We start from the raw sequence: 11,259 nt of genomic DNA, 5'->3' as shown, positions 1-11,259 counted from the left end.
AAAAAAAACTATATATATAATAATATAAATAGAAATTATTTAATATATAAAAATGAAAAAATTTATTAAATTAATTGTTAATAATGCACAAAAAAACTCTAATGGAGAAATCATATAAAAATGTTGAATTTAAAATGAATCCATAAATTATTAAGTGACTTGCATTGCATATATTAATATAGGTTCCCAGCCAAATTTTGAAATATTGCCTACTTATTGTTTTTATCTATTTGCAAAATTCTAATTGGTTTCATTTAATCAAGTGTTTTCCGCATTCAGAGGCTTCTTCTTCTTCTGTGCTTGATGAAACGCGACTTAGTGTCTAAAGCACTTTTACTCAATAGTTTTTGGACCACTCCGTTGAATTCTGATAATAAGTTATACATAAGAATAAATAGAAGTATACTTTGAAACCCATCATAGTCCAAATATTTCGATAATTTGAGTCGTATATTGTCTAATTGTCCAAAAAATCTGATTCTTTCAAATAATCCAAATATTCGGATATATCAAACTGTCAGAATACCTGGAGTTTTTTAAATAGTCCAAGTATTCAAATTTTTTCACATATCCCTCATATTCGAAGATTTCAAATTATAGAAAGTGTGCCTATGTTTTTAATTCTTCAAATATTATATATATTATTCAAACAGTCCAATTATATGAATATATCCAATCAGAATATACGGATATGAGCAAATAGTCTATATGAATGGATATGAGTAATTAGTTGGTTTAAATGGATATGAGAAAATAGTTGGTTTAAACGGATATGAGAAAATAATCCAAATATAGAAGTATAATTAAATAGTCTAAATGAGCAATTGAAGTAGTGAAAGAGCTGATTCGGGTTTTTCGCTATATTCTAATAGTACACATAGTTGAATAGTTATATGGATATGCACACACTAAATAGTTTATCCAACTATTTAGTGTGTACAGATATATGTATACTTCCGACTATTTGATGTCTTTTTCGATTTGTAGTGATTGAATGTAATTAAAAAAATATTACAAAAACGTTTATAAATCGATGATAAAAAACAATTTTTATTCTGAAACTTCTTACTTCCAGTCGTCAAAACAATAAAGTGGATTGAAGTAAATATAACTTTTTTAAAATAGGTATTTTGTAATGACGCTATCTATTGGCAATACACATGAAGTATAGTTCAGGTGTCTTCGTCAGTGAAGTGCTGTCAACATTTGTTGACACTTTTACGACACAGGTTTTGCGTCTGAAGTATATGTGGGTAAATATCAAGTCTTGTCTTGAACTCGGTAAAACTTTCACCGATACGTTTCAACAGATAGACCAATTATATGGTGGTGATTATATATTGTGCAGTACAGCTTATGAAGACAGGTGCTTTGGTTCAAAACTAATTCTGAACTATTAATTACTCTCTGTATTTACCTGATCTGGAACCGAATGATTTTTTTTATTTAAAGAAAAAATGCTTTTGTCTTTGAAAGGAATGCATTTTGTGGATATAAAAATCATTTGATGGGCTGGAAATCATTCCACATCACATCACACGTTATAACTGTGTTTTTATTCATCTAAATATCATGAAATCTTAACAGTAAGCATCTTCGTTACCAACGTAGGTAATTACTAGTAGTTGTGTGGCATCACTACAAATAAATATTTTTAAAATATTCTGTCTACCATAGACTCCATTTCGTAAATATTTATTTTTGTGTATTATGCAAATTATTGTATATACTTGACGAATAGAATAGAATAGTCATTGCTGATATATGGTCCTAAAGAGTAGGACATATACCTACTAGCATTCTAGAATGCTAATAGATGTAGTCCTGTTTTTTATTGAAATGCCTTTTGGATTTTAAAATACTTTTGGCCACAACTCTAATTTTTATTTAATTTTGAATAAAAAATTTTTAACTATTATTATTATTTTCAATATAACTGTTGGTCCATTTCCATTTAAAACTATAAAGTGGGACTGGGATATATCTGTAACTCTTTAAAAATTTTATTTAAAAAAAAAACCATTTGTTTTTCCTTTTACTATGATTTAATGACAAGTCTATTAGAAGTAATTCAGAACTGTTGGTGCCGAAATTTATAATAGATTGTACCTATAACAAAGTTAATATATATGAACGATTGTTAGTAGAACAAAGGACACATATAGTCGAGTAGTTGCAAGTGATATTAAATAAAGAATAAAGAGAATTTAAAAACAAAACAATAAACAATTGAAAAGGAACAAAAACAAACAATAATAAATGTATTACATATTGTGATTGGCAAAAGGCGAAACCTGAAGTTATATATTATTATTTAATATTATTTACAGTTTCCATATAAATAAACTTCAGTTGAAGACAAATACAAGAGTATATATATAACACAAAAATATTAATAATATGAAAAAATAGTCATTAAAAGCTACAAATGAAACCTTGAAAGTAATCGGTAAAGTCACAAATATTATTAACAATTTTATTTTACAACAAAACAAAACAAAAAAAAACAAATAAAAATATAAAATAAATATCTTTCATTTTTGCATTTAGTAATTTAAGGTTAATTAATTTATCTTTAATTATTACCAATTAATCAAATGTGTCAAAAATAAAATTTTAATCATCTTGTTAAATGTTAACTTGATTTGAGCCACAATTCACTCATTCATTATTCATTGTGTTGATACCAAAAATATGGAGTTTTAATGGTTATGCATTATTGTGTATTATTCCCTAACATTAATAGTATTTTTTACTGTATTATTAAACTAATTAAAATTATACCACTTTATTGATAATTATTGATGTGTATTAAAATTTATTATTCCAATTAACTTATTTAAATAAATTGCAAAAAAAAATCTATAAACATAGTTCTTTTTATATTGACAAATACATACGTAAAGGCAAATACATTGATATTTATTTTATAATATATAAATAATATATAAAATAAAATATAAAAAATAATATATATAAAATAATATATAAAAATATTAATGTGAAATTAATATTAATACACATATACACAGTATATATTACATATTAACTGGAATAGTCAGAATCAGAAGCAACTTCGGTCTCCCATTACCCCAGACTTTGACTTTGAAGTGAAATACTTTATACCATATAATATATATTTTTATTAATTACTAATATATCACGCCATCTAAATACGAAAGTAAGTGACTTCTTTATGGTTCATGTTGATGATTTGAATTTATTATTTAATTATATACGAATTTGTTTTTAATTATCTCGGTTAAAATAGATTATTCATAGATTATTAGTCAACGCCGGTTTTGACTGGATTTGGTTCACTCAAACAATATCTGGTTTCAAGTTCAGTACCTGAGGGGCTTTCACTTAATGTAACGAATTAAAAAGTAATTCCATAAATAGATATACATCATTATTCAATGTAGTCCTTTAATCTGTTGGAAAAAGGATATTATCCCTCCTTAGCTACGTGTCTGTAAGTTATTAGTCTTCACATATAACTAAGTGCGGCTTATCTCTCTTAACACTCACTTACACTCTCTTTTACAAACAAAGGTTTTCCCAATTTCAAAACTCCTTACTTTCTGCTTATAAGTACACCTAAATGACGCTACAGTCTGCCCATTACATCTGTTGATTCTCTGACCTTACTGATATTGCAATGAAAGCAATATCAGTCAAGTCGAATATTGACAAGAATTGACCGCCTTTCATACAGTGGTAGATTTTACTTTAAGCCCATATTTGCACTGCAACAAAATACCTGGTATGTCTGGAGATTTTTACATGTGTTAAACATTTACTTGTCATGCTCGCGTCTATTTGACATTGCGCTCCAACTATAGATCTAACGTACTCCTCATAACATTGTCCATTATTTTATCTATTAATATTTCACTGCGTACTCAAATTTAAGTCTTACTATATTCTTCTTTAAAATAAAAAATGTGGTCTGGACTATAGTTTTAGCATTAATACATGCTAATTCAATACTCTTTCTATATCGTCACTTCATCCTCCCTTGTTTGACACATTTCACCAACTAAAAAATCTGTATTAATAATTTATTTATTTAATTTTTATATAAATAAAAGCTTTATTGGTTCCAACCTTTAATTTTATAGTATAAAAAATAAATTAAGCTTTTTTATAAACCTTTTTTCTATTTATTTAGTAATTTAATAGATAAACTGTTATCAATAAATAGATAAAAAATTAAAAAATTTATTTCCACGCTAATACTGCTGGAATATTTACATTATGAGTTACTGGAGCATTTGTCATGGCTAAAGGTTAGAGTGAGTGCTGATAGTGATGGGATATTAACAGTTATGGGAAGCTTTGTACAATTTATTTTGCCTGTATACATTAGATAAGATAATTCGCTTACATTATAAATAAGTAAGTCTATATATAAGTAAATTGTTCTATGAAAAATGCATTATAACTTAACGTGTTAAAGCTGGGAAATATTCTTATCAAAAAACTGTTTGTGCGTTTTTTTATTGCATATTTACTTTTCGAATTATTCTATTTTATATGCCTGCAGTATTTAGAATGAAAGTAAGCACACGTTACTATATGTTAGATATGTAATTTCATAGACAAATATATAATCTAAATTTATTTTGAAGAACTGTTGGTATGTGTTCGGTCAGCCCATTTATTTGTTTATGGTAGTTTTTATGGAAATTATTATTTAAAGACAAAATTGTTAAAAATTTTTAATAAGTACTTTTAACAAATCACATGGGAGATCACTCTAAAAATAGATAGGGTAGCCGTTCACAGTGTGAGAAAAATAAAGATTAGATAACTTGAACGACGTCAATAGCTTAATTTCGAATAATTTGTAAGGAGATAAGGCAACAACTTAAGCAATCAGTAAGAGTAGTCAACCAATTGAAAACTATTTAAACATTTAAAAAAGCTTAAGATGCTTTTTAAAAGGAAGTTCTGTAATTGGCTTAAGTTTTATAGAAAGAGCGTCCCTGTCATGGGCTGTCCAGTTGGCAACCAGGTGTGAGGACCCTTATAATCTGGCCCTGGTCAACTATCTTTGTCAATTATGATTCTCAAAACTGTGACGAAAATCATTGGATGAATATATCAATCTCAAACTATGATTTCCTAACATGCGCTCGACAGTGACAATCTCGTATCCTCGCTCTGTGGCAAAAACTATTAAAGGCTAGGGTTTCCGAACCGACAATGAAATCTCAGCAAAACTTACTATAAGGCTGATATTTTTAACAGGCATATCAATGTTATTTATTCTTATTTAAGAGGTTACAGCTTGAGTACAGATGTCTTCTTCAGCATCTTCCCATCTTGTCTTGCTTTATATAGGAAGATTTCAGATGTTTCGAACGATAGTTCATTTTTGGAATTATCTAAAATATCTCCATCGATTCTTCCTTTCTTGTATTTTAATTGTTTAATTTAATAAGATTTCAACAACTAACGATAGGTTCAGAACATTTTCCGTCTATATCATCTGCTTTGAAATTCTCTCCGATGTACATGTTAAATCTTCCTATCTTGTATTAAATTGTTTAATGTAGGAAAAAATTGACCACAGGTCATCTCGTCTGCAATTCCCCTGCTATATTTTTGTAATCAGGCACCCACCCAGACAAGAAAAATGTTGAACTGCGCCTTCTGTCTCTGTATTTTTAACGCTTTGAACTCAACCATGAACATTTGTTTATTTAATAATTTGAAGTTGACGCATAATAAAAAAATATGATTTATATTAAAATGTTTATGTCATAAACTGGTTTTATTAATAAAACTTTATATTAGAGCTAAAAATATACATTTTATTATGTATTTTTGTATTATATTTGTGTATATAAATTATTGTTTTTTATAAGAAATGATCATTCCTTATTCGGAATGAGTTTCAAAATTAGCCTTGATTTAGGCATAAACAAAATAAATATATCTACGTTTAAATTTATCGTAATTTAAATGGGTAATTAAAGTTAAATGCTAATTATTATTTGATTTACGCATTATTAAAAAAATATATATATTTATATATTTTTCATTCAACGGGAGGGGTAATTAATGTATATGTGCCTCGCTCGCGTATGTTTTACTTTGATTTATTATTCAACGTTTAAAATTTTTCAACGTTTTCGGTCTTCTTTGCGATTACGATTTTTAGATTGTTGTTGCTGCGGCTTGGGTTTATTGGATTTTTCTGGAGAAGATTGTGGACTGCCTTCTGCAAAGTAAATATTTTGAACATTAACATTGTGTATGAAAAGAAAATGCAGTTTCATTAAAAATAAAAATTTACTTAACGGTATCGATTTGTTTCTTGAGATCATGATTGCATCTTGCAATTACTTTCAAACTTTCAAACTAAACGATAAAAATAGTAGCTACATTGGAGGACATACATACAATAGTTACATAAAAATCTACTTTTTTTATTTCTTAACGATACAGAAAATAAAATTATTTACCCTGGCTCTCATTTGCTGTTGAAATATTGATAGCTTCTAAGGCGGTAGCAGTAGTGTTTATTTCATCATTTGTGTCTTTTGCAGAAGTGTCAGAAGCGGGGACGTTTTGCTCATCTTGCGTAGTTGTAGGTTGTTCCGTGCTGATCTTCATTTCATTGTCCATAATTTCTATTGTCGATTGCTCTTTAACTTTATTTAATTCTGCAATATTTCCCTCATCGTCGTTCTCTACTTCTACTGTTGCCAAAGTAACGCCATTCACTAACAAACTTTGATTTTCTTTAGCTTCTTGAGCTTGCTGCGCTTCTCTCTCAAAGCGGGCCTTTTGTTCTTCTTTGCACTTTTTCTCCCATTCAATGTGTTCCTTATAATACTGGTAAACTGGTACTACTATAACTGATATATCGTCAACTGTGGCAGCAGCTTTGCTGTCGGCGAGTCTCCAATGCCCAGAGTCATTTATTTTTCCACGCGCCTTAGCAACTAGTTCCTGTGCTACCATTGTGTAACGATGTTTTTCTGTCGGATACTTGGAGAGCGTTTGAAATACAGTACGTGCTACAGCCTCATTCTCGGAAACATCCCATAAGCCATCAGTGGCCATGATAAGTACACCAAAATCACCATCTTCATTATTTTCATCTAAAACAAAATATTTACAATATGTCGTGAGTGAATTCTTGTTAAAATAAGAATTCAACAATGATTGTCTTACCTGGAATGCTTACAACTTTAGTGAGATCCCGTATCGTCACCTCAGGATGTGGTGTCAGGAATGGTTTAATTAATATACCTGTATTAATAGCTAATAAGTCATGATCACCGAAACCACGTGTGACGCCTAATGTACCCAAAAGTCGACTTCGTTTTCCTTCGCCTGTCACAACAGGCATACGTAAATCTTCGCGTGTCAATGTTTTGAATGTCCAACCTTTCATTGTACCTTGGCGACACAAAATACGTTGACCTAAGTCCTTTGCGTGTGGTCGTTTAGCATACTCCATTGCTGCATACTGTTTGCCCAACAAATTTGGTTTCAAACGTGCAACATTTAGTAAACGTTGTCGCTCTGTTTCCGGTGTATGATCAAATGAAAATGGTACTGGATATGAACCGACACCATCGGTATTATTTGTCTTCTTATCTTTTTCTTCAGCTGTCAACGCCGATACTCCTTTTCGCTGACTTAACACTGCGCGGCTATCACCCGCATTGGCAACGTATAATTTGCCATCAATAAAGAGCGCAACGCAGGCTGTGCAACCACCTGCATCGCGGTAACGATCACGATCCTGTGCTATGAGCGAGTCCATGTGAAAGAATGCACCCTCCAATGCACCAGTTATTAGTTCGTCTTTAGAGACGCGTTTATGGAAATGACTGGGATGTGGAAAACTATTTGCTGGATTTACAATTGCTTGCTCTTCGCTGCGTGGCAGTAACATTTCAATACAATCAACCAATTTTTCATGCAATATATGATGAAAATGATGTGAAGCAGCTAAAGCTGCACCATAACCTGCGTGTCCATCGAAAATTCCGAAGTACGTATAAGGTAAATCGGGATGTTTATGTGTGGGATCTGAAAGCACTTGTCTGCAAAAATGGTAATATAGTACATTTCAAATGGAATAAGTGTGAGGAAGTATACCTGCAAAATGCCCCTTGATCTTCGTTCCATTCTGATTTACCAGAATTAACACATTCAGCGTAGCCTGTGCCCCAAGGTAGCAAATTTATATCTCTTGGTACCTAAAATAATCAAATCAAACAATGTTATATATCAAACGTACATCACTTGGAAGTGCATGTATGTATGTCTTACTATTATAGGCCGCACATTATGATCAGCAGAGGCACGCAACTCATCTGGTGTCAGCAATTGCAGAAATGGCGGTCGCGAATATGCAAATTTATCTGGTGGCCTGCTGAAGCCACTACCCGAAGCACCGCGATGATATTGCTGATCTGACGGCGATGGCAACGGAGGTATATCCGGTGCAATCACAGATATAAATCTATTTTTAAAATTAGCAAACATACTGAAATTTTAAAACTGTTAAAAACTGTTCGCTCGTATGCGTCGTTATGCAGCCAGACGCGAGGTGTAATACAGTCAGCAGCGCTTTTGTTTTTGTTGTTTATAACCAAGTCTAATGCCACGTCTGCAATACAATGTTACACCGCTTTTTAAAACTTTTATGTTTTCTTTTTATTTTTAATTCGTTTTCTTTTATTAAATTATATTTCTTTTTGGTGCTTTATTATTCTTACACATCTTACACATATTTTCATTAATTTTTATCTCGCAACATTGTTATAAAAAAATCAATATTTTTGCTAAAGAATTTGAATTGTGTTTTCATCTTCATATTAGATTAATATCCATTTAGATCTAATAACAGCGTTTTTAACTTATATTTTTAGAAATTATCTGAACTCCATTTTTCCACAATTTCTAATTTTTCCTCTAATATATGTTTTTTTCTGAGTGACGAATATTTCCTTTGTTGAACTGTCAACTTTAGTGTGGTGAATATGGGTGAATATAGACAGCTGCATAACAGTGGTGGCCATAAATAGTGTTTATCTGCAGTTTTTATTTTTTCTTCTGCATGAATATGTTTGAATTAAAAGAAATTTCAATTTAAATTAAAAATAATTTAAAGTTTAAAATTATTTATTTATTACTAATACATTTGGTGTTGATATTTAAGCTAAACACTTGAAATTTAAATAATCTTTAGTTTTTACATAAAAGTTAATTATTAATATAATCATAATAATTTTGTATATTATTTTATTTATTTAGTTATTAATCACAATATAGTTTTGCAGATAAGAAAACTGACTTTTTATATTCATTGGTATTATGGCTTCGTGCGAGTACGAGTAAATTGATAGTAAATTGAGAGAAATAGTAAATTATGTCGCTATGGCAGTGAATGTTGGCATTTACCAGAATTTCGAGTGGGGTAAATTAGGTAAAATAAGTGTTACCATAGTAAAAATTTCTTAAGATATTTAATAAATAAATAAATAAATTTGAACACTTTTAACCAAAAATAATAAATAAGTGCAATAAATAAATATTTACATAAGTGCAGTGCAAAATATCCCTAGAAAATTTTAATTTATTTTACCTCAATTTACTCGAACTCGCACACGTCCTATATAGATTAATATTAGTCAACCCAAAATGTACTATGGTTATGATAAGTATTCAATATATTTTGTAAATATCAGTTTCAACACTTCCCCACAGACGTTGATAAAGAAACGATGGTGTAGGTATACATAGTAGATACCTATATATATTTCTGGGAATTTATTACAAATATTATTTTTTGTTATTCGATTAAAAAACAGCGATTTATATTTATTTACCAGTAAACAATATCATTAAATAATAAACATATTTTTATAAATATATAAATTTAAGCATTGATACATATATTTTTCTGTGTTCCATTTTTTTAACTAAACCTCAAGAAGTATCGCCATTTTAAAAAACAGACGTTATATCTAAAATTTTTATTTTTTCATTAATTATTCAAATATGTAATTATAATTATTACAGCTCCCAGAATTCAGATCTAAGCGATATAATAATAAAATCAAACTCAATCGGGTTGCCATTAGATCAAGAAAAGGTGGATCAATACATAAAGGCAATGTCCGTAAGTGGCAGTGACAAGGTAAAATTTGATTTCATTCACACTTATGCATAGTACTAAGTGCAATACTCATATAATAATAAATAAACCCATTATTTAGATTAAGAATGAGAAATTGGCAGCAATGTGGATGTATGCAGCGCAAATGGGTACCCTACCACCACAAACAACCAAAACCACTTCCAATGGTAGACGAATTATGCTAATACCCGCTTCAGCAGGTAACAACACTGTAAGTACACTTTGTCTACATAGGTAAATAAGTAGTATTTATAAATAACTTCTCATTCCAGTTACATGCTACTCCGCCTCCGGCAACAGGTATGATGCTACCACCACCACTTATTGTACCCACAGCGATGTCTTATCGTGGTATGCCTGTACCGTATGTGCGTCCCAGCTCGTTACTTTATGCACACCCCAATAGCAGCTTGAATGGCACTTACCGTACGCAAAGGAGTACAAAATCTGCTGACATACATAGTCAGCGAAGACGTCGTCGTGCTGGACAAATGTTGCGTGCAGGAAAAATGGATGCAAATCGACGTCAGCGTCGTAAATCTGAAGCTGATGTTATAGATGGTGAAGCCTTCCAATACACAGGCTTAGATCGTGCTATCGCCGATAGCTTTTTAGCTCGACAAGAACAGTCAAATGCAGGTAGTCAGATAGATTATTCATCATCATCTTCGGCAGCAAGTGGCACCTTTGGAAAGTCATCACATTCATCAAAAGCGAAAATTGTTTGCAGGGATGTCGTTATGTAGATAAGTGCTTTGTTAAGGATTTTTGTTTGAAATCTTTTTTATACCTACTTTTGCTTGTAAAAGTGTTAACTGGATCATTTACTTTTGTATATATATTTTTAATGCATATCCAATTTTATACTGTATTTCTTCCTCTTTCTACAATGTCTTCAACCTTTCTTAAAGATTTTTTTATATATGCAATGCATGTGTTTTTATTAACATAAGTTGACTTAAGTGTAACAGATCAGAAAATAAAACCTTATATATATAAATCTGAATGTAATCGGTTTTTATTTTTATTGTGAAGTTGTTGTTATTGTAACCAGAAGTGGTGATAGGGTGTTGGATATAGACCCC

At 30.3% G+C, this 11,259-nt stretch overlaps 3 protein-coding genes across 7 annotated transcripts in view; 1 reads left to right on the top strand and 2 right to left on the bottom strand.

Annotated features, from left to right (window-relative positions):
* Nucleotides 1–11,259, bottom strand: part of LOC119671504 (mucin-5AC-like) — a 531,335-nt gene that overhangs the window by 240,764 nt on the left and 279,312 nt on the right. The window lies entirely within an intron of this gene.
* LOC119671511 (protein phosphatase 1H) lies at nt 5,891–9,087 on the bottom strand. 5 transcript variants are annotated; one of them, XR_005251822.1, is made up of 6 exons: nt 8,302–9,087; nt 8,128–8,228; nt 7,192–8,072; nt 6,477–7,118; nt 6,313–6,392; nt 6,140–6,232 (listed from the first exon to the last, which is right to left on the bottom strand). XR_005251822.1 is itself a non-coding variant. In XM_038082184.1 (5 exons), the coding sequence occupies exons 1-5, from the start codon at nt 8,515–8,517 to the stop codon at nt 6,135–6,137; spliced, it is 1,938 nt and encodes a 645-aa protein (XP_037938112.1). In that variant the 5' UTR covers nt 8,518–9,085; the 3' UTR covers nt 5,891–6,134. The 5 variants fall into 5 exon arrangements, 1 of the variants encoding a protein (XP_037938112.1); XR_005251824.1 differs by having other exon boundaries at nt 6,313–6,372; XR_005251823.1 differs by having other exon boundaries at nt 6,146–6,232; nt 6,308–6,392.
* Nucleotides 10,061–11,154, top strand: LOC119671524. The gene is made up of 3 exons (XM_038082202.1): nt 10,061–10,174; nt 10,254–10,385; nt 10,447–11,154. Exons 1-3 carry the CDS (start codon nt 10,151–10,153, stop codon nt 10,918–10,920), a joined length of 630 nt encoding a protein of 209 aa, XP_037938130.1. The 5' UTR covers nt 10,061–10,150; the 3' UTR covers nt 10,921–11,154.

Source organism: Teleopsis dalmanni, chromosome 1 (assembly GCF_002237135.1).
Source record: "Teleopsis dalmanni isolate 2A chromosome 1, ASM223713v2, whole genome shotgun sequence".
Classification (NCBI taxonomy): domain Eukaryota; kingdom Metazoa; phylum Arthropoda; class Insecta; order Diptera; family Diopsidae; genus Teleopsis; species Teleopsis dalmanni.
Note: the sequence above shows the minus strand (reverse complement) of the source record. Positions and strands in the feature narration are given on the sequence as shown.

Coding starts and splice junctions, on each gene's coding strand:
- LOC119671524 (XM_038082202.1), top strand. CDS start 10,151: ATGTCCGTAAGTGGCAGTGACAAG. Junction 10,175..10,253: donor CCGTAAGTGGCAGTGACAAG/GTAAAATTTGAT, acceptor CCCATTATTTAG/ATTAAGAATGAGAAATTGGC. Junction 10,386..10,446: donor CTTCAGCAGGTAACAACACT/GTAAGTACACTT, acceptor TTCTCATTCCAG/TTACATGCTACTCCGCCTCC.
- LOC119671511 (XM_038082184.1), bottom strand. CDS start 8,517: ATGTTTGCTAATTTTAAAAATAGATTTATATCTGTGATTGCACCGGAT. Junction 8,073..8,127: donor GATCAAGGGGCATTTTGCAG/GTATACTTCCTC, acceptor CCATTTTTGCAG/ACAAGTGCTTTCAGATCCCA. Junction 7,119..7,191: donor TAAAGTTGTAAGCATTCCAG/GTAAGACAATCA, acceptor ATTTTGTTTTAG/ATGAAAATAATGAAGATGGT.